The sequence below is a fragment of the Dipodomys ordii genome, unplaced genomic scaffold, assembly GCF_000151885.1.
Source record: "Dipodomys ordii isolate 6190 unplaced genomic scaffold, Dord_2.0 Scaffold97, whole genome shotgun sequence".
Lineage (NCBI taxonomy): Eukaryota > Metazoa > Chordata > Mammalia > Rodentia > Heteromyidae > Dipodomys > Dipodomys ordii.
The window spans coordinates 3,808,670-3,834,806 of record NW_012267313.1 but is presented as its reverse complement, the minus strand read 5'-3'; the positions used below and the strand labels follow the sequence as shown (position 1 = coordinate 3,834,806).

The following is a 26,137-nucleotide window of genomic DNA, read 5'->3' as shown; positions in this document are numbered from 1 at the left end:
TTGTACACTGCCTCTATTATGCTGAGATAACTGTCCATAAAAAGGGCCAGGCTTAGAGATGATGGATTTTTACATTATGGCTTGGGAGCAGGATTCCCTGTATCTCTAGAAAAAGGACTTTTTGGATGAGGGAAACGAATATAAACAACACCAAATAAACTTCTTGTGTGATAATTCCAAAAGAGGTCAGGGAGTGACTTGGGGAATTTTAAGTATCTGTGGTATCTCTACATTCAGAATGACTTGCATCTCCAAGGGTTTAGAAGGAGGGGGCAGAGGAGGGAAGCTCTTGTCAGCTAGCCACTCATCCCTAGCTTTTACTTTTTGTTTTTTTTTAATTATTATTATTATTTAAAAACTGTTTCATATAGCCCAGACTAGCCTCAAAATCATTAGTTAACCCAGGCTGGCTTTGAACTGAGCATTCTCTTGCCTCAGCCTACTGAGAACTGATACTACGCACCAGCCACCAGCCAGCTGTGGCCATTTTTAGTTCCTTTTTATAGATGCACATGTCATTCCTTTCCCCTGATGAAAAAGGCCCCACTGATGTTTCCTCTCAATGCTTTTCCATTGTTCCCAAATCCTTCTTTCCCTTTGTTTTTCACTTCTTTTGTTTGAGTGTATTTCCGAATGCCTAGTAACCTGCCTCTTTGGTTGGCCTAGAGCCCAGGCAGCATTATCAGCCTCCTGCCCTTGGCCAGGAGCCTGCTGGGAACTGCAGAGGTTCTTGTCAGTTTCTCTTTACTCTCCATGTATCTATTGCCTTCTGCTTGGCAGGGCCTGTCCTGAGAATAAGCCAGTGTTTCAGTAGACATTCTGGATTTCAATAAATGTTTCCTCAACGAGTTCATTGCTCATGAGGTAGGGAACCCTTTTCATGTGAAGACTCCTCCTTGAGTACCTTTTACCAGAAGGGATAAAATATGTATGTGTGTGTGTGTATATATATATATATATATATATATATATATATATATATATATATATATATTGTATGTATGTATATGTATGTATGTATATGTAAGTATATATGTATATATATGTACATGTATATATGCATATAGAGAGAGAAAAAGAGAGAGTGTGTATATGTGTGTCTGTGTGTATGTGAGTCTGTGTGTATAAGATTTATGCCTGATTCAGTATTAGACATTTTAAATTACTTAAATACCTGAATGTTTTGTGCAGTAATTATTTGTTTAAGCCAGAGGGAACTTTTTGTTTTTAGGTTCAAATATGGGTTATACTTCCTGGCACAGTATCAAGAGATGTCGTTGTTCTGAAACTGCCACCATTTTGACAGCATTGGGCAACAATGTGTAAAGATGGAGTTGCTATTCTTCGGGGACGTGTCCCCCCATTTGGAAGGAGATTGTAAACATGCTTCCCTTTCCACATTGGGAAAAGTGTTTTGGATTTTTTTTTTTAAATCTGAACACAAGGAGTAAAAAAAATGAGTTTTGAAACTAACATGATTTGCAAGTACTTCAAAAGTTTATTAGAACTGATTAGGTTCCCTCTTACATGTGAGAGTTCAAACTGATTTTTTTCCTTTTTTATTCCTACATTTTATTGCCATCAATTAGTTGTACAAGAGAGTGTGTCATTCTGATGTCTGTGTATGCATACAGTGTGCCTTGATCACACTAACCCCCATACCTTCACCTAGCTCAATTACCTTCACTGCTCTATTTTCACATGTGCAGAAAGTATGTGGACTGTGTTCTCCTCCATCTACTGTCCTTCTTTTCGGATGGTATATTCCTTTCAGATAAGATATGTTTTACCAGCCCGGGCGCTGGTGGCTCACGCCTGTAATCCTAGCTACTCAGGAGGCTGAGATCTGAGGATCTCGGTTCAAAGCTAGCCCGGGCAGGAGAGACCGTGAGACTCCTATCTCCAATAAACCACCAGAAAAAACTGGAAGTGGTGCTGTAGCTCAAGTGGTAGAGCACTCGCCTTGAGCTGAAGAGCTGAGGGACAGCGCCCAGGCCCAGAGTTCAAGCCCCAAGATCAACCAAAAAAAAAAAAAAGATATGTTTTACCTGCGTAACATTTGTTTTTGTTGAAGTTTATGTTAACTGCTCCGAGACACTTTACCCTGTTTACATGCATATGCCACACTTCAGTCAGATGTCCCCTTTCCTACTCTTGCTTTCCCTACCCCCACTAACTCCCTATTATTTAACAGTATTCAGTGAGTTTCACTTCTCCATTGCATCTGCGTTTTGGTATTGCTCATATTCTCTCTCTTTTCCTTCCCCACTAATGAGCCTTTCAAACATTGCTGAATACCTCCTCCTTGAAATCCAAGATGAAGTACAGTTTTTAAGTATTAGGAGTCAAATATCTCATTCACTTACAAATATTTTTGGAGGAGAAAAATAAATTCAGGGTTGAATGGAGGGAAAGAAGGTTCAAAGGCTGCTTCCATTCTTGTCAAGGGGATACTTAGCCTTCATCTTGGATTTAAAAGAGGAAGTATTCAACTTTGGCAAAGAACAGGAAATAGGCTTGTAAGAGGTACAAGAGAAGGGAATAGTGTTCCCTGTCCAGGGAAGATAGATAGCCTTACTTGTGGGTGAGCTAGACACTTATCATTTGATTAGTTACTAGGCAATGCTATTTATAACTGTAACATTTGTATTTAATCTATCTGTAAAAGGGTCTTTACAGTTAGAGTGTAAATTCATTGTAATAAGATGACTTACTAGAGCCAGGCACCAGTGGCTCACACCTGTAATCCTAGCTACTCAGGAGGCTGAGATCTGAGATCATGGTTCAAAGCCAGCCTGGGCAGGAAAGTCCATGAGACTCTTATTTCCAATAAACTACGAGAAACCAGAAGTGGCACTGTGGCTCAAGGTAGAATGCTCACCTTGAGCTGAAGAGCTGAGGGACAGCACCCAAGCCCAGAGTTCAAGACCCACAACAGACCAAAAAAAAAAAGATGACTTAACTAGAGAATTAGCTGTAGAAGGAAGGAAGCAGGCACTGGTACTTTTGCTGAGAGGAACACACAAGAATACAAGGCATCTGATAAGAATTGTTTATATTGTTGTAGTTTTGGGCACTTGTCATTATTTTGCACACCAATTTTGAGATGAGGACTCTACTTTTTCTGTTTCAGGAGGCAGAACTCTCATCCCACTTAGAACTAACACAGAGACTAGCTATTTCAAGCATTGGCGGTAGAAGCAGCTTCTGTCCTTTTCTGTAGACAAAAGCTCTTGGATGTCCTAGAAGAAGCTTCCAAAGTGATGGACCTTAAAGCTTATTCAATACACTTTCAATAAAATATTCTGTTTGGTTATAGTTAACCTCTGTTATTTGAAGTTACAAATTCTGTTAGAAATAAGTATATATCCCAGGGTACTTTTCTTTTCTTTTTTTTTTGGTCCAGTCGTGGGGCCTGAACTCTGGGCCTGGGCACTGTCCCTCAGCTCTTCAGCTCAAGGCTAGAGCTCTAACCACTTGAGCCACAGGGCCACTTCCGGCTTTTTTTCTTTTTGTTTATGTGGTGCTGAGGAATCGAACCCAGGGCCTCAGGCATGCAAGGCAAGCGCTCTACCACTGAGCCACCTTCCCAGCCCCAGGGTACTTTTCTTTGAGCTGAGAAGTTGCATACATTTTATGTACATAATCTGAACTCACATTTTACCAAAACACTGAAAGGAGGTAGCATGAGTGGTGTCCAGTTCCCAGATAAAAATGTTAAGATTTCAGAGTGGATCACAATGCAGTCAGATCCCATAGGCCACAAACAAGTCAGGATGTGAGTCAGGCTTTTCTGTCAAGACTTATCATGCTCTGCTGTTCCCTCCAAGAAGAAATGCCAGAATATTAACTGTATGTCTTCTGTGGTACTTAATTAGGAAGGATTTTTCTGGAAACATAGTTGATTTAAAAAATAATAGCTTGCTCCTTAGCAAATTCAAATTTGATGAGTAGATTGTCATCAGTTAGAATTTGGAATTCAAGGTAGGATTTTCTGACCCTTGGTCAACTTCGCTTTGGCATGCTTGATGCTGACTTAAAGGCTGAAAATGGATCCCAAAGGCAAAGAGAAAGAAGAAAAGGTGAGAGGAAAGGAACTTATCAGAGCAAGTGGTCCCGTGGAGTTTGCTTGTCACGTCATTACATTTATACAATGACCAGTATTTGCCTGGAATATCTACATGACCAAACCTAGCTCCCTTCCCCCCACCCTCCCAACCCCTACTTCTGACCTTTATTCAAGACTGCTCCAAGGTTGCCTTGTCAGAGGTGTGTCCTCTTCTGTAGTAGCTCCACCTCATTCTCTTACTCATGTAATTTATTTCCATAGCACTTCTCTCCACCTGACAAGCTATAAATCTTTTGTTTACTTTCTGTGTCCTTGCCACTGTAAGCTATGTGAGAGCAGCGACTTTGTTTTGTCCACAGTAGGATCTCTAGCATTTGGAATATCTTTGATATGCTTAGTAGTAGATGCTCAAAAAATCATCCTTGGGTAAATGGAGGAATGTGAGAAAACCAATGCTCTGAGAATTCCAAATAACTTGCCTAAGATTTCATGGAAAACAGTGAAACCATGATTCAAGTTCTCTGTATAACAACCATGGAACCCACACCCTGTGTGTTCTTTTCTTCACTACCATTCTTCTGCCTGAGTAAAATTGGTATACTATGCACAATATAGGTAAGAGACATCTCTTGTGGTTTTTGAGTTGGAAAAAAAAATCCCAATTGGCCTGTCCAACTTCAATTTTTTACAAATATGGAAAAAAGCACGATCTATTGAACACAGGTGACTCTAACTAATGTCACCATTTACTGACGGAGGAAGGAAGAAAATCCACCTGCTGGGACAGGCTCTCAGCCTGTCCTCGTATGCTTTGATTTGTCCATTTGCTTCTTGACCAAACCTGCTCTGTTTTGAGCAGAACCGCCTTAACCCATTGGTGATGAGTTTGAAATAGTGATCAGTGATTTTAATGCCTTAATACAAATACAGTAGAGTAGAGGCTGCAGCTCAGCCATCCACAGGGACTAGCAGGTAGCACTGGTGGAACTGGAGCAAAAAGGGAAGTATTTCTCATGTTCTGAGAGGACATCCCCCTAACACTTGCTACCCCTTAAACATGTTACCAGAGGAAAAGATGGCAAGCTAATTGTAAAATACTTAAAACAGTCTTCAGGCCAAACAAAACACTTCTGCTTGCCAGGTCTTTCCTGTGAGTTCCTAGTTTGGTGACTGCTGAAGTCAAAGAATGCATTCATTTACAATCCTTTCGTTGTTTCACCCCAGTCATTTCAATAAGTGGGGATATGTTAGGGAAATGTGAAGGGTTGTATCATTGTGGTTAATTGTTCTTTGGACTAGTCCAGGGATCAGTGGGTTGGGCTGTCAAAGTTCACAAAGAGAAAATAATGCTCATTCAAAGGGTATTTATTGCTGGTGTTTAGGACTCTGGAGATAAAGCTGAAGAGTAATGTGTTTTCTCTGTCCTGGTCCCATCTGTCCTAATGGGGTAGTTGCTGATGCCATTGCCAGCTTCTCACTGGGAATCAGGAGGCCTCTGTGCAGGGTTGGCTAGGCTGGTACGCACCTGGGTATTGCTGGGCAAATTGCCCAGTTTTTCTGCATGGCCATTTTTGTGTTTGGATAATTAAGGCCTGGACTTTGAGACAGGTAACAAAAGATAGAGAGGACTTCATGCAGGACTTGAACCAATACTATTTCTCTTCATCTCTTAAAAACAAAGCCTGTTGTCTGAGAAAGACAGGGGTTATATCACTTCTGTTTGTCTCTTAGGCAAGTTTTGAGCCCAATCATAGTCATAGTGAGGACAAGTTTAAAGCTATTTTTTATTTTATTTTGCCCATCCTGGGGCTTGAACTCCAGGCCTGGGCTCTGTCCCAAATCTCTTTGTGCTCAAGGCTAGTGTTCTACCACTAGTGGAGCTACAGCACCACTTCCAGCATTTTCTGAGTTGTTTATTGGAGATGACTTTCCCACCTGTGGCTGGTTTTGAACTGTGAGCCTCAGATCTCAGTCTCCTGATTAGATAGGACTGTAGGCAAGAGTAACCACTGGTGCTCATTAAATAATTTTGTAGAGGCTAAGATCCTGGTTTTACCACTGTGGCTGGTATTGCATCTTGGCTGAACTGGCCATGATGATTTATTTCTTGAAGCCTTGGTTTCCTCATCTGCAAAATGAAAATAATCTTGTTGTGATCATTGTTCTTGGCAAATGTCCTTCTTTTTTATAATGGAACACCTGGGCAGTATAAAGAATAAAAACTGAATTTAATTAACATTTACATTTGAAATGTGGCATGAGAAATCTCCTTTCCCAGCAGAGTTTAGACCTTTAAATTTCTTATTAGGAATTGAGATGTGTTGGAATTAAAAGCTGGCAGAATTCATTAGTGTGGTTCCTCATTCATACATTCAGTCTAGCCCAGCGTGCCTTTCTGGTTTTGTTTTGGTGTTTTTACCTGTGGTTTTTTTTTTTATATTTTTTTGAAGCAGGGTTTCATGATGTAGTCTAGGCAGGCCTCAAACTCTCTACTCTTTTGCTTCCAGCCTCCAAAGGGCTGGGATTACAGATGTGTTCTACCACACCTGCTGTGTATTTGAATAATAATGCCAGTTACAGAGACAAATGAATCTTGTAGGTGTCCAGAGGATAATGAAGCAGCTGACTTTGTATATGTGGCTAGATAGGCTTGTTCATGAATCCTTTGCCAGGATGCAGAAAGAAGGGTAGCACGTGGGGCTTCAGTGTCACACATAGTAGACCATCTGATGGCAACTTTTGCTGCGGATGGAATTATTTGCTACCAGAGAAGATGCTGTAGTAGTTTCCCCAGGCTGATGTGAAGGGCCTCTGCCTGGGCAGAACAAAAGCACCTCTCCACATCTACAATGGCGCATAATTTAAAGCAAGAGGCTGCAATAGACAAATTGCACCCACTTCAGAAGGAGAGGGCGAATGGACACTGTGTGCTTGTTCCTGGGAGCTCAGAAGTAGGCACTGTGCCCTGATGGGCACGCACACTGAGCTGCCATCGCGGCTGAAAGAGCAGCCTGTCCCTGTCCGCCAGCTTTCATCTTCTGCCATATCTGTATTCATGTGCATCAGCTCCCACATAAAAGAGCACAGCTTGGTATTTCTGCCTTTGCTTCTGTGACCTGCAGTCAAACCATTTGAAAATATATTTTAAGGCTTTTACAAGGAATAGTAATTAGGCACAGTGGTTTCTAATCATTTGGCACTTAGCAAGCAACATTCAGAGGTTCTTATGCCTCAGGGAGCAGCGGCCTGCTTGGGCCTTGGGAGGGGCTCTACACTGCTCCAAGGGCCTTGTGTGTGTGTGTGTGTGTGTGTGTGTGTGTGTGTGTGTGTGTGTGTGTGTGTGGTGGCAACACCAAGCAACTAGGACAGAGTCACCTGGGAAACAGGACACAGTAGACTTGAGCTCTGAACAGCTAGCTGCTGAATTCTGAACAGGACCTCAAGAAAGTTGTGCATTCTGGTGAGTTGGTGGGCCAAGGAGACTGGGGGAGCTCAGGGCAGGGGTCAGAATGGAATGGAACATTCTTCCTGTTATCATGGAGTGGGGCCGGGTGGAGTAGAAATGAATCTTGCCTTGCTGCCAACTTGGATCATAGTCCACCAAACTAGGAATCATGTTGGAAGAGAATCTTGTTACTGAGGTCTTCACTATCCAGCTGAAGAGATGAGACATGTGTGTGTGTGGGAAGGGGGTGAGTGACTTCCCTGGAGGCCCCGGTGGCCCCAACTAAAAATCTTCAAACTTTACCCCTTCCTGCTTTGATCTCCTCTAGCTCAGCAAGCAGTGGAGTGGTCCTCTAAAGACTTTTCACTTAAAGAAAAAAAATGGTGCATATTTGTTAATCAAGCCAGAGTGGAAAAAAGCAAACTAGGAAGAATAAGCCAAATAGTATTATTTTTATATTCATCATTACATTTGTTAAGGTTTTTTTTAAAAAAAATATATCAAGCAATTGGGCACTGCTGGTTTATGCTTGTGTAATCCTAGCAACTCAGGTGGGTGAGATTTGGGGATTGTGGTTCAAAGCTAGCCCAGTCAGGAAACTCTATGAGACTCTTATCTCTAATTTATCAACAAGAGCCAGAAGTGAAGATGTGACTCAAGTGGTAGAGTGTTAGCCTTAAGTGAAAAGCAGAGGGACAGAGGGACAGTTCCCAGGCAAAACCATTTGTATTTCTTTTTTAAAATAATGCTTTTATTTTCTTGTGTTCACCTCTGTCAAGTTATCTCTCTACCGTTGCTGGTTATTAAATATTAATGATTAACTAATCTTAAAGGTATTCTATTTTTTTTGTCATAGTACTGGGGTTTGTAACCTGGGCCTTGAACTTGCCAGATGAGTGTTATACCACTTGTGTTACAACCCCAGCCTTAAAAAAAAATTTTTTTTTTGGCTCTAGTTATTTTTCAGGAAGGGTCTTGCATTTTTTGCACAGGCCAACCTAGACAGTGATCCTCCTGTTTATGTCTCTCTCATAACTGGGATCACAGTTGCATTTATTATAGTTGATGGGCATAATAATGCTGATCTTGGGCCTTAGTCCTCCCAGCTCCCCTCCCTGTGCCTCCTGAATAGTTGGGGTTTTGGCTTGAGCTACCATGCACAGCTAGTACAAGTATTACTGTAGATTCACTAATCTTCTCATCTTTTTCTCATTGGTTCAGTTTTTGTTTATCTTTGTTTGCATGCCTTTACTGTGTTTACCTTTTTGATGATTATTTCAATTCTATACAGACAACTGCCTTCATACCACTTATCCTATCTACATTTGTTTTCTATGGGTAAACTCTTTTCAGAATGTAGTCCTAACTCTCATGTATATGCTCATTAGCATATTAAATTAACCAAAATTAACTTCCAGCCAGTAACTCTCAAGGCCCTGGTCTCCATCGTTTTCAAGCACCCAGAGCAGTTAGTTCTTCTCTAACTTGTGAGCTACAGATCTCTAGGAAAGACTGCTAGATTTGGAATCAGCAAGTTTGATGTAGGGTCTGAAATTGTACCTTCCTGTCAGCCTGTCTTCTGGTCTGTAGGAGGGAAACAAACTTCTCTTGGTCCTCTGAAGGTTCAGGCATTGAAGCAGCAGAAATAACTTACACCAAGAGACTGATGAATGGAAGAAAAGGCAAATGTGAGAATATATTTGTATATACAGGAGCATTATGGGAAAGTAATCTCGCCAAAGCCCAGAAGATACAGAGGCTAACATGCTCTCTTCGTGGGCCAGGGGGAGTGGAGGCTGCGGGCTAGTTAGCTGGAAAAAAAATGATTTTGAGAGGAAGCAAATGGGCACAAAGAAAAGATAGTACCTTGGGATTTGCATGTATTAGATGACAGGCATGTGACACTGCTCCTAGCATTGTGGCACTTGTGTTTCCTGTGACTTAGCCTTTGAAATCTTCTGGAAGCTCCAGATAGAGGAGTTCCAAAGAAATACCCTTCTTGCTCTACTGGAGGGAAAAGGGGAAGGACATAATGAGTATGGGGGAAAGTGGGAGACAATTTGTCTCTTCCTTATTTCCAAGCATTCAGGATTCCAAGCACCTTGCTCTTCTGAGCCTCAGAAGTTCCATACTAAGTAGCAAGCCTAAAGTGATGTTCTCATCTCTGTCAAACCTGTCTTCCAGTCTTTTTTTTTTCCTTCCTAGTCAATGACCTTGCCATCCACTCTCCTGTTTAAGAACAAACTCTTGAGTCTTCCTTTTTCCATTTTGCACTTTATTGGTCACTAAGCATTCTGAGTCTACTTGGGAAAAGCTACTTGAATTTGGCCCTTCCACCTTTATGTCTGCCTACCAAGGGATTCAAGTCCTTACCGTTCACCAGGGACCTCTTAATTCCAGAATATCTTTGCCCCAGAGGGCCCCAGTATGTGTGCTTCTTGGAATTGTCCTCCAAAATTCTACTTGGATGGTAACATTTGCCATTCCAGAAGTCTGGCACTGTTGAGTTGCTTGCTTTCTAGTTCTTCAATGGAATAACAAGGTCTAGCAAACTTGGTTCTAGCCTTTTCCTACCTAAGTATCTCCCTGGCCCCTACTGGTGACGTCAGTGTGTCTAAAGCTTCCCACCTGCCACGTCCTAGCTGCCCCCCCCCCACCCCATTTTCCAAACCTACTGGTTGGTTGACCTGCCTGGTTTTCCTGGCTTACAGGATTCAGCCTCCAGAATCTAGCTGCTGTTAATCTTGTGAAGCCTTGTGATTTTCATCATCTGGACTCCCAGAGCTTGACTGTTTGGAATAATGAGTTTGTTGGAGTTTGTTGTCTTTGGAAGTCCACACCTATTCCATTTGAAATGTATCTGCAATTGCATTATTTAGCATAGACAGAGTGAAGCAGGTTTTCATTTAATATTGGTTGACTCAGTTGGAAACCAAATATTCTGTAGACAAACAGCATTAACTTTTCCGTGTTAGCAGTAGGAGAGAGTCGTGTCAGTTGTATATATATATATATATATCCTTGGACTATTTGAGGAGAAGAAGCAGCCTTCTCTTCATTCATTCCTCAACCACCTGTCACTATGGAAGTCACTTGCCACCTATTGCAATTGAGTACTTGAAGTTCTGTCTTGCTTAAACTTAGGGTCTGATGCTTTCATTCACAGGCTGGCACTCTACCACCTGAGCCACATCTCCAGCCTCAACAATTGAGTACTTGGAATGTGTTGTTCCAGACAGAGTTGTGATGAAAATGTAACTTGTACATAGAATTTTAGGGCCTTATTAAGTTTTTATATTGATTACTTGCTATAATGATAATGACGTGGGTATACTGAGTTAAGTATATTGGCATTCAATTTTACATGTTTCTCTTCAATTTTTTAATGCAATGATGACAATTTTAAATGACATTTTTTTGCTCACATTTTAGTTCTCCTGGCTAGCACTGTTCTAAACTGACTGTTTTTTACTCACATTCAAAACAACTCTGATAGGTTTACTTCACCCTTAGTGGTGCTAAGATTCTATTAAGCATTACCACTTAGCTATGTTTTCATCCTCTGGAGCTATTGATTGAAAAATAACTTTTCTGATGTGACAGTACTGTCAGGGAATTCAGTTCTTTAAGTATAGTTTTTAAGATAATTTTCTCTATTACCCTATTTCATATACAGATACTACAAGAAAATGTAAAACTCATATATATACATATACATATACACTATATATTGTATATAGTGTTATATATAACATATGTATGTTTTACATATATATTATATTGTGTATATGTGTGTATGTGAGAGGAATTTGGGAAATTAATAAAGCACACCTCTAAATCCTAGTACCAAGGAGGCTGAGGCAGGAGGATCATTGAGTTTGAAGCCTGTTTGTGCTATATAGCTATATAGACAGATCTCGTCTTAAAAAAAAAGGAAGAAAGAAAGTGAGAAAATTTATTGTAAGATTTTCAACCCACATCCTCAACCTTGCTATCCACATTCTCACTTTTTTTGGCACAAAATTTGAGTACATTGTGTACTGTTATTAATACCTTCTGTTTAGTCCATTTTTCAAGGTTTAAAACCCAAGAATTCTATCCTGTAAATTGTTTTGCTTCAAAATTTAAACTAGAGTTGCCTAAAGCACTTCTTTAAAAAAAATTCTATAATCAACAATTCCTTTTCTAGTATATCCTTGAACTGATCTCGAAATAACTAATAGATCAAAAACAACCCTGCTATGGTTGAGAGGCAGGTGGGGGACCTTTCCTGACATCTTAGCTTCTCCTTTGAAAAATGGAGCACTAAGGCAAATGGGCAGGCTAAATTAAGGCTTTATGGGGGAAGTCAGTGTTAACAGATTAGAGTTCTATGGTTTTTAGAATAGTGGGAGACAAGGTACTGTCCTTTCTCTAAAGGATGAATGTATCTGTCATGTTCACACAAAGAACAGGAGAGTTGGAGATAGGCCAACTTCTTTTGTCTCCCAGTAGAATCTTCTTTCCAAGACTACCCTATGATAATAACGTAAAGAAATAGTCTAGCTTGCACCATTATTGTGGGCTAAGAAGGATGGCCATATTTCAGGTGTAAGAATCTATGAGAGATAAGATGTGGGTATGTATATTATAATGCACAGAGCAATCGCCCCGAGTGAGGATTAGGTGGATGCTTAGGAGGTAGCTAATAAATTTCTCCTCTCTCCTGCACACTCCATCCTTATTGCAATGTGCTGATTAGGGTTTAAAATGGCCCGATGAATTATGCAAAATCTGTTTCTGCAGGAGGGGCTGTCTTGCAGCCTAATGCGGCACAGATGGAAAGATCCTCTTTTAATCATTGTTCTCACAATACTTGGACGCTTTTTTGAGGAATAAGCACTCAGAAGTGGAAGTGAATGGCCTTCAACAGTAAATGAATTCCTTCTGCAGAGAGGAACTGAAATGTATTTGTGATGCAGATGGTCGCCCTGTGTTTGAATGCATCCTTGTCATTTGAGATTCATACTTAGAAGCAAAATGTCTCTTGGAATACTTGAGTTTTAGATGATTTCATTGGAGGGATTATTTCTGCCAGCCTGGCCCCAAATGTATTATTATTATTATTATTATTTTCAAAAATGGTGACGAGTGTTTTTTAAATGCCAATTCACTCCAATCAAGAAAATATGCAAATTACCTCTCTCTCTGATCCTTAGTTACTGCTGAAGAGATGGAATTAGTTAGCATCCTCTTACTTTTATTAGCATAATATTAATGCAAATGATCAGCAAAAGGCTTTTTTGAAAAAGCAGAGCCATGGAAAGCAATTAATAACTGTGCTCATTTCCTCAATAAGGAAGAAAAATATGTATGATTAGATCTCTCACTTTGTTATCTGTGCCAAGGACCTCCTGCCTGAGTCTCCACAGGTACCTGGTTCAAAAATCAGTGTCAGCTTAGAACTTTCCCTTGCAGAGCAAGAGCCAGTCTGCAAAATGCTCAAAGGAAACATTTCAAAAGCAAGATAATCTGCTGTTGTGTGTAGATAGTTCTGATTCAGATGGCTATAAGAATGTGTACTACATTCTGATGCTCACTTGGGAAGCTGAGGCAGGAAGATTGTGAGTTTGAAGCCAGCCTAGGCTAAGTAGTACAACACTGTCTTAAAAAAAAAAGATAGAAAAAAATAAAGAAGAAAGGAAGTAGATGGAGAGAGGGAGAATGGTGAGGAGAAGGGAGGGGAGAGCAAGGGAAGGGAGGGGATGAGAGAAAGAAAGGAAGTATTTATGAAACACTTTTTAAGCACTTTTTATATAAAGGAGCAAAAAGTAAACTAAGTAATCTTCATTGGCCAACTCAAGGAGTTCAAGTAAATCCAGCAAAGAGGTTAATAAAAAGAGGACCCTCATTATGTCTTTATTTGCTCAGAGGAAACAGGCTTAAATTAAAGGGAAGTGAAGATAGCCTTATAAATAAGGTATAGTAAGAGGCTGGAATTTCCCTTCTTACTCCCTCTTACTTAGTGCTGCATTTTATCTATGCCCTGGCATCTTGTCATTGGCTATGGTTGGCTGGAAATGAGCCTTGTAACACCTGGTGCCTTCCAACTCATCCAAGAACACTGCCCACCATTGTTCTTTTTCTCCAAGCCTTATCTTCTGTATGAGAACACAGAGTTAGACCGGAGGAGAGCCCCAGGGCTGCTTTGGACTTTCCCAACAACATAGGTATCATCTTGTAATTAGTGGAGAGTCATTATTTGTTGAATGAATGTCTGAATCATGCTTTAGAGGTCTGTTTATCATTAACAGGCAAGAGTCCAGGTTCTGAAGTATAGCTCCACTGAAATATGGAAATATTAGACTTCATCCTAATTTGACTACACTTGCAAAGTATTCCCTTCGCCATTTAAAATGGAAGATGTAAGGACTAGGTTGTGTGGTTCAGTGGTTAGCATTTATTTAGCATGTAGAAGATGCTGACTTCCATCCCCAGCACTAAATAAAATAGATAAATAAGAAACTAATTCTCCCTCATTTCTCCCAACTCCCATGAAAGAGATGACATCGATTAAGAGGCATTGTCCTGGTAAACTGAGATGTGGAATTAAAAACCCTCTATCCAATGACTTGAAGGTAATTTACAAAAAGAACACATCATGTTTGGGTACAAAGTTTATTTCTTTTTACAAATTTTATTTTAGACTGTAACTACAATTCAAAAAATAAAACTGGGCTTGGGATGTAGCTCAGTGGCAAAGCGCATACCCAGCAAGTATGATGACATCCTGGGTTTGATTCCCAGTACCAAAAAAGGAAAAGAAAAAAAATACAGTTAAAAAAAATATAAAATGATACTTAAATGCAAACTTCCTATTATCATGTATAAAGATCACTTTGGTGAAACTTTGTATCCAGAAAAGAATTAGATTAAGTATTTATTGTTGCCCTTATTAGACTGGTTTGCATATGAAAGAATACTTAGGGTTTCACAATATTTATTGGATAGACCCTGCTTCATCAAATAAATCCCATTTATGAATGGGAACCCTTAACAGTTTCAAACTCCTGAGTTTTTCTTTTTTTTTTTTAAAGGCAATAGGCAAAGTTCTAAGTCTTGGATCTTTACCTTAGAGTATATGACAACTTTGATCTTTTTGTAGACATATCCTGGCAGGCTAGTAAAGGAAGTTCAAACTTTGATGCCATCTTCTGTGCCGGCTCCCGTGCCTGTGGTACGCACTGCACAGATGTTGACTTGTGCCCTGGAGGGCACTGCATGCTCCCCATTCTTTCATCTCCTCCTTTCAGAACTTACTCAGACTGTTCTGGTCTCTGGAGGGTCTGTTCTCTGTTCAATAGTGTATTGATTAATCTCTTCTGAAGTCATGGCTCTCAGAGACAACAATGCTTTCTTCTACCTCTCTTTCTAGGTGAGCAGGGACCATGGCTACCACACCCGGCTGAGATATGAGGTCCTGAGATATGTGCAGAAACTGGGGCACGGTCAGGTTGATCTAGCAGGTAGGGGGTTTGGGGAAGAAATAGAGATTAGTCAACCTAGATTCTTTCTAGGGACTGAACAGAGAAGAGAATGCAGCTTGGAACAATGAGGAAAGCTGAGCAGAGAATAAGACGGGTAGAAATGGACGCCTTTGAGCTAGACACTTAGCGTGACACTTTGGAGAGTGGCAACACAGTCTTGGGTATGGCTAGAGAAAGAATTGTTAGGCACACAAGCTGCTTTTGGATTTCCCCCATGGAATGCTAGTGTGGAAACTGATGTTGTATTGTTCCTTGCTAAGTGCTCCTGGTTTTCCAGTCTCACGTAAACAGAACAGGCAGGCAGAGAGGTGAGTCACAGTAGAGTAGAGCTTCTTAAGAGGACTTGGATGGGAATTAAGTTAGGACAGGTTCATCAACTTCCAATGTAGTGATGGATTATCTTAATGTACTAAGTAAGAACAGTGTGAGCTGATGTCACAATCAATGCTTAGGACAAGCATAACTGATATTTAAATTCTTTCTTTTGTCATCTTTATTTTCTCTTCTTGTAGGTTTAAGTTTCAAGTCCCTGCCTGCTAAACAAAGCCAAGTGGCTTTTTTTTATTTTTTGGGCCCGGTCGTGGGGCCTGAACTCTGGGCCTGGGCGCTGTCCCTCAGCTCTTCAGCTCAAGGCAAGCACTCTACCAATTGAGCCACAGCACCACTTCCGGCTTTTTTCTTTTTGCTTATATGGTGCTGAGGAATCGAACCCAGGGCCTCATGCATGCAAGGCAAGCGCTCTACCACTGAGCCACCTTCCCAGCCCCAAGCCAAGTGGCTTTTAACTGAAAAACCTTTGGTTTGGTTTCATCCGGGAATTTTAAACTTTCATTTTATAAATGTTAAAATCCCTCCCTCACCTCTAGCCTTGTATTTTACAATTGGAAGTTTTTTTTTTTTTTATGTCTTTTGACTATTGTATTCACATCGGTTTAGTGTTGAGCTAGCTCAGTAGGAAACAAATGGAGAAAAAAGTGGCCTTTGATGACACTGTTAAGCCAAAATTCTTGAGATGATGGGATCTGGGAAAATAAAAACGATTTTATTTATTGTGCTATTAGAGATACTGGCCACAAAAGGACCTGATCTAGTACAAGATCTTACAACTTGGAGCAGCAAGGCTAGGGAACGGTTGAAGCATCCACTGGCCTGGTATTGAACCTTTGCTGGCTCAGGACAACACAGGTAGGATGATGTGAAGAGCAAAAGTGTTGAGCCAGGAAAGCAGTTCGTAAGAAATGTTTGCTGGTTCTGGATTGGCTGGGTTGTAAGCAGGATGTAAGCAGCACAGAAGGTGTCCTGATGGACTTGAGATAAGGTTTTCGCTTAGAATCAGGAATATGAAATTGTCCCTTGTCAGTTACAGCTGCTAATTGATTATCTTGACTCGTCTCTCTGCTCTATCCTCTAGCTCTTTTTAATTAATTGTAGGACATCTCAGGTTTTTTTTTCTCTCATCAATCTCATTTAAAAAGGAAAAATTGTCTTGTAATATTCATATAATCTACTTTGTGACTGCTACTGCTGAAGACATTTATTTAGTGTGAAGCATGGAAGAATTGCTTCTAAAGTTGACTCCATGTTTTGATTGGCTGGAAGCTATTTCTCTACCTACCCCTTTTTATCTTCTTTTTAGAGATTACTTTAAGCATATGATTTAATGAAATATGTCCAAGCCTTGTATACTTATTGGTGGAACATTTTTGCATTTGAGGGGTCATTTGCTATTTCTCATAAAATAAATGAAACTGCACCTTATGGAAAGCACTCTCTCCCTCTCTCTCTCTCCCTCTCTCTTTCACTCTTCCTCTCTCCTTTTTATCTAGGTATTTGCTACTTGCCACTATTCTTAATTGTTCTAATCTTAATTGTTCTAATACTGTTCATTATTACTTTGAATATATTTTCTCCTTTTAATTTTTTATCACAAACACAGACATCCTTTTACTTTTAACACTTTCTCTCAGTATTTTACTAGTAAAAGGTTGGTTTCATACCTCTGTAGCTTCAGTGAGCTGTGATGTGGTTTCCCTACTTAATTATAATAAGGAGTTACAAAGAACTAAGAAGAGGTGAATAATGATATTTTCATTATGTCTCTATATATTGAGCTTTAGTTATTACGAAAAGATTTTGTGTTTTTTTTCCCCTCAAAATTCAGCATTGCCTTCTATCCATGTTTTGATTAGCAAAGTTGGGAAGATTGAGAGTTCAATGCCAGCCTGGGATACATATCAAGAACTCCTTTTCAAGCCAGGCATTGGTGGCTCATGCCTGTAATCCTAGCTACTCAGGAGGCTGAGATCTGAGGATCACAGTTCAAAGCCAGCCCAGGCTGAGACTCTTATCTCCAATAAACCACTCAGAAAACCAGAAGTGGCGATGTGGCTCAAGTGATAGTGCCTCCTTGAGCTGAAGAGCTGAGGGACAGTGCTCAGGTCAAGAGTTCAAGCCCCACGACCGACAAAAAAACAAAAAAGAACCCCATTTCAAAAATAAATTATTCTTAAAGAAGAATGTTAATGTTAAGTCCTACAAAGGACCAGATTTGGCCATAAGACATAACTAAAACAAATATTACACTTGGTATGACTCTAACATTAAAATTTCAAGTTATTGTTCACAGTTTTGTATAATGTCAACAAATGCTTTGTGAGCATTTCCATTGACAGCAGGCATATGAGTTTGTTGCAACCTTCTTTGTGTACTGGAGAGACAAGTTTTCAGAAAGTTATAATTTACAGCTGAGATGTAGCGCAGTGGTTGAGTGCTTGCCTATCATGCACAGTTTCTAGATTTATTCCCCAGCACTGGAAAAAATTTTAAAAAATTGTTAGTCAGTACCCAGAATGAAATTCATACCCAACATCTAAATACATTTGCCAGATCTGATTTGGAAGTATATTGCTAAGTCTTGAAAGAATGCACACCTTGGCGTAAATTTATCTGTTTTGTATTAACCCAAGGAGTTTTGGCAAATTGAAATGTTAAAGTTCAGAACTAATGAGGACTTTGCAGGAATGGATTTGAGAATATCATGGGAGTTATTAATGAATCTTCTCTTCATTTTACCTCTGAAAATATACCGAGCATCCTGAAACATTCCTCAGAAAGAAAAGAGAACTGTAACCTTGAAATGGAAAAGGCAAAAAAGCAACAATAAAGATTTTCCAAGCATAATAAAAATACATGGGTAAAATGTTGACCGTAATTTTGGATGCTAATGACTCCCTTGGAGGACATGTGGCTGTTCTGAAATGAGAACTACATACTTGACAGTTTTGAGGAAGCTTTAGTAGTAGAGCAGTGAGTGAGCTGCAGGTAAACCCAGGAGGCCTATGTAGAACAGACCCAGGGAGAAGGAGGGATTGCAGCAAGGATATCTTAGTATATCTGTACTGCCAAAACTAAACACCATAAATGGGAAGCCTTCTAAATAGCACTTTTTGTTTCTCAGTATTCTGGAAAATGGGGACTTCAGGATCAAGATATATGGGTAGTGTCAGGTCTTGTGGTGCTCATCTGTAATCCTAGCATTTGAGAATCTGGAGGACTAAGGCAGGAGGATCATCAGTTTCAGGGAAACCTGGGAAACCTTGCAGAAAAGCAACCAAAGGGTGCTGTGGGTGTCTGTTGAGGGCCTGCTTTCTCATTGTGATGTGGTAGAAGGCAAGGCAACTCTTTAGGGTGTCTTTTTCCTTTTTTGTCAGTCGTAGGCCCTGAACTCTCGGCCTAGGCATTGTCCCTCAGCTCTTCAGTTCAAGGCTAGCACTCTACCACTTGAGCCATAGCACCACTTCTGGCTTTTTTCTTTTTGCTTATGTGGTGCTGAGGAACAGAACCCAGAGCCTCATGCATGCAAGGCAAGCGCTCTACCACTGAGCCACCTTCCCAGCCCCTTTAGGGTGTCTTTTAAAGGAGTTTATTAAGCTCTGTCCCATAACGCTTAGTTCCTCTTGCTATCAACCTTGAAACTTAGGAGCACACATATTCACACTAAGGAGATATTGGAGGCAATCTTGATGTTTTTGGTTTATGTTTGGGAAGTGATTGAGCAGGACCAAGTTGAGGATGGGTGGGTACAGTGAGAGCATAGAGAAGTGAAATGCAATTGGGGAAGCAATGGTGAGCCCTGGCAGGGCTGTTAGGACTATGCTAAAGCAGAGGTCATGACCTGGAATCCCAGGCTACTAGAGGCCGGCCACAACTTCAAAAGGGAAGTGGAAATTTCCACTAATACCTGTATTGTTGTCATTCATCATTTACTCCACACAGAAGATTTGGAGATCTTGGTGGAATAGACATCTCTGGTAAGATATTCATGGAGTAAGTCATTTAATAAACATTTGTTGATTTCAGAGAATGAATTGCCAGGATATGCCATTGTGATATGTGTTTCACAAAGTTTGTGATTTAAAATTACTGTCTGGCATGAAATAAATATTCTTTTGTGAGTTGCTATTCTCTTTAGGAAGTCTATTTTTTTTTTTTTGGGTCCAGTCATGGGGCCTGAACTCTGGGCCTGGGCGCTGTCCCTCAGCTCTTCAGCTCAAGGCTAGCACTATACCACTTGAGCCACAGCACCACTTCCAGCTTTTTTCTTTTTGCTTATGTGGTGCTGAGGAATGGAACCCAGGGCCTCAGGCATGCAAGGCAAGCGCTCTACCTCTGAGCCACCTTCCCAGCCTCAGGAAGTCTATTTTTTAACTAAACATCTAAGAGTAGGGTCACAGAGACATATCACAATTAATTTAGTAATGTTAATGCTAGTGTTTTTTTTTTTTAATCTCCTCCCCTCCCCGGCCTTTTTTCTCTGTCTCTTAGTGCTTGGGGTTTGAACTCAGAGCCTCACACTAATAATAGCCTTTCTGGATCACTGACATCTGTGGTGGCTACTTTCTTTATTTCTAATTTCTTTGTAGTTTTGTGCAATTAATTTGTTTAAAATGCTTGGAAATTAAGTGAAAGTTATTTCAGAAAAGGAGTAGTTGGAAAATTAACGATTAAGCAGTTCACAAGCATCTGATATGGCAAGCCATTTGTATGAACCTGGGATACCAAAATGGGAACGAGGTGTATCGGGCTCTCCCGATACATGAGCCGATTCATGTGGTAAGGGCTATGGGTGGACTGAAGAAGAAAGGTTTTTCCAGCTCCACACAAAAATACTAAGATGTGAAATTGGCTAATAACAGCTGTGGAGCTTATGCTTAAAATGCAAAGAAGCCACAGTGGGGTTTAATTTCCAGGTGATTGTACAGCTGGCCAGAACAACCAGAGTCCTGGAGAGATGGACAGCAGATCTAGCTTGTCAGGTAGATGCAAGTCATTTAGGCAGAGGAGAAGTGGACATGTGAACTCATCCATTTGATGTGCTTTAAACTGATTATTCATGATCCTGACAGACTCATAGCAAAGTCCCATTACAGATGCCGTGTGTGTGTGTGTGTGTGTGTGTGTGTGTGTGTGTGTGTATGTGTGTGTTTGTGTATGCATATGCACACATGTGCTGGTATGCATTTGAATTGGGTTCTCTCTTGTAGCTTAAGGCTGGCACTCTATCATGTGAACCACACCTCTACTTCTAGCCTTTTGCTAGCTAATTGGAGATAAGAGTTTCTCTGCCCAGATTCATCTGCCTAGGCTGGCTTCGAGCCATAATCCTCAGATATTAGCCTTTTGGATTATAGGCGTGAGTCACCAGGTCTTCTCTTAAAGGGTGATGTTGCCATTATATCCCATTATTCTCATTGATTTATGCCTCCAACTGAGGAGAAATGATGAGCCACTGAGGGTTTTCTGGGCTCAGGAACAAAGGTAAATTTCAACCCAGAACCAATGGTCTACAAGAGAGGCCTCTCTCTGGTAGCGATACCCCACGCTTTTGTGTACACTATGTCTATAATTAAAAAGGAAGTGCCTTTCCCTCAGCCTTTCTAAGTCTTTCCTTCCCCTCTTCCTACCAGACCTCATGGTGGTTGCTGCCTATATTCCTATTCTTTTACTGATGCTGGAGAGGAATGGTGAAAGCATTTGTAAGAAACAATCAAAAAATAAACTGGTTTTGCCATCTTTCTGTGTCTAAGAAATAAAGCATTTCAAAGCTAAGGCTCAGCAAGATCCCCTATAGGGCTTTTCTCCTCAGTTTTGCTTAGGTAATGTTTTGCAAATACAGGCTAATCCTTTCATTTAGATCTTGTTTTGCTGTGTGTCAAAATCTACAAAGCTTCGTACAAGATGTGAACTGACTTGTATTTATCACGAAAAAGCTAAAAAGAAATGGGTCCATTTAACTTTTCCTCCAAATGACCAGGGAACAATATGCAAACATAGAGACCAGGAGCAATATGCAAACATAGAGACCAATAGTTTATATGAAAGATGAAAATAAACTAATATATTCGTAAAATTAGAACAATTAACAAGGAATTAGCAGGAGATGGGAGACGATCTTTTTCATGGGTTCTGGGGGACCAGGGCAGTGGGGAGGGGCTAATGTGGTACTGTTCTAATCAACTCCTCTCTCTTCTGTATTGTCAGTGTTCTTTCTTCCTGGATGTCAGAGCTACATCTAATAATTACTGCTTTCAGCAAAACAATAGTGGGCATTCATTTTCAAGGAAAGAAAATGACTTGGGTCATTCATAGACTACAGGTCTTCAGTCATTCAAGCTGAGCTGTTCTGATAGACAGGCCATTACACAATATTAATAGCTTTACTGTCCACTATGGTAGCAATTACTTCTTTAATGTCACTACTGTAATGAAAGGAAAACTAGACAACAGAAGCATACTCCCCCCCCCCATATTCAGATAATATAGCTAAAGAAGCAGAGGGAATTTCTAGCACATTTTAGAATTTTTACAAAGCAATGCTATTTTTTTTTGAATGGGTTGTATTTAAAGTCAAATCTCAGCAGGACTCCAGCCCTATTTTAGAAAATGCACTAGGAAAGATTTCTCGTGATTTTTCAAAAGGTATTGTTTATTTATTTATTTAATTTTGTTTTAACGGTCGAAAGGTATTTTTTATTGTTGTAAGAATACAATAATAATGTGAGATCTACCCTCTTCATATTCGAAGTGCACAATTCATCATTGTTAACTCCAGGCACAATGTTGTATAGCACATCTCTAAAATGTATTCATCTTGTATAGATGAACTTTATATTTGTTGAATAGCAATTCCTGTTTTTCTTCTTCTCCCTGGCAACCACACTTCCCAGGTTTTTATGAAGTTGACTCTTTTATCTATCCCATGTTAGTGCATCCTATTTCCTACACTATGTGTCCTGTGTGTTTGTTTATATAATACCCTCCAATATTGTCCATCTTCCCTGTGACAGGATTTCTAGCTTGTTTATTTTACTTTTTTTTTTGTGCCAGTTCTGGGGCTTGAACTCAGGCCCTGGGCGCTGTCTCTGAGCTCTTATGCTCAAAGCTAGTGTTATACAACTTTGAGCTACAGTACCACTAACAGTTTTTTAGTGGTTAATTTGAGAAAAGAGTCTCTTGGACTTTCCTACCTGGGCTGGCAGATCTCAGCTTCCTGAGTAGATAGGATTACAGACATGAGCCATCAGCGCCTGACTTACTCTTACTTTTTAATGTAATTTTCTCTTGGTAAATGTACTTGTCATTTAACAAGCTCGCTTTGGGCCTGGCTCTGTGCACACATCTGATAAAGAACAAAAGTAAACTCTTATCTCTGAGCCTGTTTGGTGTAATAAAGTAACCACTGGTAAAGAAATGATACTGGGAACCCTGGTCCTATCCTTTGCTATGTGACTCTAGAAGAGGTTTCATCATGACGCCTCAATATCTCATCTAGCAAATGACCGGAAAGGTCTAAAGTTCCAAGAATGCATACTATACTGAAGTTTATTTTCAATAAATAGGACTTTATATATAAAATATACTTATACATGAATGCTTGGTGATTAAAATCCTGAGCTGATAAAAAAATTTTTCAACCAGACAAAAATGAAAATTCCTATTTAATTTAAAATGTCCTCAAAATTCCTATTCCTAATCTAGTCCTTTTTTGTCTTGCATGGAAATAAAGTTAGGATAAAGAACAGGCTAGAAGGTGTAGTCCAGTATCGGAAGATTTTATACAAGTAGACATTGAGAGCCAAGCAGCGATGGGGCTTGACTGTAATTCCAGCACTTGGGAAGCAAAAGCAGGATGATCATGAGTTCAAGGCTATATAAGGGAGACCCTGTCTCAAAGAAGCAACAACAAAAACAACTCAAAAGAAACAAGTGTCTGTATAGGACTTGTAGGTATAAGGGAAAGTTCCAGTTCACCTTCTGAAGTCTATTGAAACAGACAATGGACAGATTAGCAGAAAACGAACACGTGTACTTTGGCTGTGCACATGTATGTATAGCAGAGTGATACAAAATATGCTCCATTAAGAAAGGGGCAGATGATTGAAGCTTCAGTTCCCTCTTCGTAGATAAGAGGGGAGTGTGTAGGAGGAGGGGAGAGCTGTAGATGCCTTTAAAGAGAATAGTAAATGAATTTGAGGATAAATGAAAGAGCCCCAAAGAACAGGCCATTAGAGACAAAGCTCCTCCCGGCTCTGAGGGAGGTAGCCATGGGTTAGGGAGAGGAGTGGAACTTCATTGTGACTAGAAAGGGTTTTTGTGATACAGAGAAAGTCTCCCATGTCATCTCTACAGTGTCCTAAGGATAATCTGATGGGATGTGGTAGACAATTTTAGTCTCTCATTTTCTCCCTTGGTTAAGATTCCCTGGTTATTTGATAAGATTCCTAGGAATGGGGGTTAAGACAGTTACATTTCCTCAGGAAGAGCTTTCTTCAGGCAGATAAGAGAACTTCAGTGGGTTCCATCTTGCTTTGCCGTAGAAGAAACAAACAAACAAAAAGGTCAGAAAGTCCTCATTTCAGAGGCAACTTCTGAGGCCTCCTAATTTCCTTAATTTAAAAGTACTTAGCTATTGAATAAACCCTCATTTGGACTATTTTCTAGGCCCACAGTAAGGTACAAAAAGTAGAAATTGGAACAGAGAGCTAAATGTGAATTCAGAGACACAGACAAATAAATCTGTCTGTCATGGTTGTGGTTAGGAGCTGTGGATGCCAGTGGGACTATAGGGAAATGAGTGTACATGTTCAAATACACTGGCCAAATGGGAGGACTGCACTTCTTTATATGTGGATGGATGCAAGCAAATGATTAAAGATATGGACCAGCTAGAGCTACCTAGATGGGGTTTTTATTCTGTATCATTACAGGATAGGTTAAATATGGCTAGGTCATTGGAGTAAGTCCCAGTTTTTATGAAAGCCTGTAAAACTAAGCTAAAATAAACAAAGAAGTAGGTCAAGAGTCACAAGGAAAGCATGTCCACCTCTTTCAGTAGGGATTTCTGGATCCCTGCCCACAGAATGGAAGGCTCTCCCCCCACCCCATCCATTAGGTAATAGTTGTTAGAAATTGTGGACCAGTGGTTTTCAAACCGTGGGACATCTGGGTGATCTCAAAACTCTTTCAGGAGTCCAGGGTATCAACAATGTTCGTAATACCCATGGGATTAGTTATGTCTTTTATTCTCATTCTCTCATGAGAATACTCTGAAGTATCTTGGACTACATGCTGTGCGACATCACAAATGATTGCATGACTGCAGATGCCTTCTGTCACACTGGATACCAAAGGAAGTCTCTAAAATGGAAAACGAGCGAGGCCTCTGTGGCTCATTCCTATATATAATCCTAGCTACTCAGGAGGCTGAGGTTGAAGCCAGCTTGGGCAGGAAAGTCCAGGAGACTCTTATCTCTAGTTAGCCACTAAAATGCCAGAAGTGAAGCTGCGGGTCAAATTGTAAAGCTCTAGCTTTGAGCAAAAATAAAGCTCAGGAACAGTGCCCAGACCCTGAATTCAAGTCCCAGAATCAACATACACAGAGAGAGAGGGGGGTGAGGGGAAGGGAGAGGGTGGGAGGAGAGAGGGGAAGGGAGAGATGGGGGGAGGGGAGAGAAAACAGGGCTGCTCATTTTTTTTTTTTTTTTTTTTGCCAGTCCTGGGGCTTGAACTCAGGGTCTGGGCCCTGTCCTTGAGCTTTTGTTCAAGGCTAGCACTCTACCACTAGCACAGCACCACTGCTGCCCTTTTCTGTTTATGTAGTACTGGGGAATAGAACCCAGGGTTTTATGCCTACTAGGCAAGCCACATTCCCAGCTCTCATCTCAGTTTTTTTTTTTTAAGTTTGGAAGTTATTTCTTTTCAGACAATGTAAATGATATTTCAGATGTATATTCTTCTGAAATGAAAATATTTATTTCTTGTTTTAATGGCTAATGCTATCACTATATCTATAGTGATATCAAGCTTTTACAGAATGCTTTAAAAACTTAGTATATAGCCAGACACCAGTGGCTCATGCCTATAAAACAATCTCAGGAGACTAAGGCTAATGCCTATAATACTCAAGAGACTAAGATCTGAAAGTCATGATTTAATGTCAGCCCAGCCAAAAAGTTTGTGAGACCCTTACCTTCAATTAATCACCCAAAATCTAGAAGTGGAGCTGTGGCTCGAGTGGTAAAGAACCAACCTTGATTGCAAAAGCTAAGAGACAGCATCAAGCCCTGAGTTCAAGCCCCAATACCAATACACACACGCACCAAATTAATTGATTAAAAAAATTCTGTGACCAAAAATATTTGACAATTGTCCTATAAAATTAATAATTAATAATTCTTAGCTGGACACTGGTCTGCTCTGTGCCCATTGTTCTGCTGATTGTGTCTATACTGGGCTGAGCCATCAGCTAGTTTGAGATCTTCCGGTAGACCAGTCCAGCGAATGGAATTCCAACTCCTTGAACACACATAGGTTGCTTCTATTCTTTCTGACAACAGGCATCACCAACACCTTGATCCATATCTCAGTACTGTCACAAGCCAATGACTAGCTAAAAAACAAACAAAAGTCTCATCAAAATGCAATAACATATGGCTAAGAGAGATAAAACAATAAAACAATGCCTCACTTTTTTTTTTAATACATGCTATCAAATTGAAAAAAGAACAATATTCGAGGAAGGCCCACAAGAGTCTGTAA

The 26,137-nt window shown here is 40.2% G+C and overlaps 1 protein-coding gene across 3 annotated transcripts in view; it reads left to right on the top strand.

Moving 5' to 3' along the window:
* Arhgap18 (Rho GTPase activating protein 18) overlaps positions 1-26,137 on the top strand; it is a 137,241-nt gene that overhangs the window by 48,148 nt on the left and 62,956 nt on the right. Inside the window, exon 1 of one of the 3 annotated variants that reach the window (XM_013026881.1) lies at positions 19,328-19,366. The exons of the other annotated variants lie outside the window; for them this stretch is intronic. Coding sequence (XP_012882335.1) covers positions 19,362-19,366 — 5 coding nt within the window. The 5' untranslated portion in view covers positions 19,328-19,361. Of the gene's footprint in view, positions 1-19,327; positions 19,367-26,137 lie in introns of those variants that run through there. 3 annotated transcript variants of the gene reach the window in all.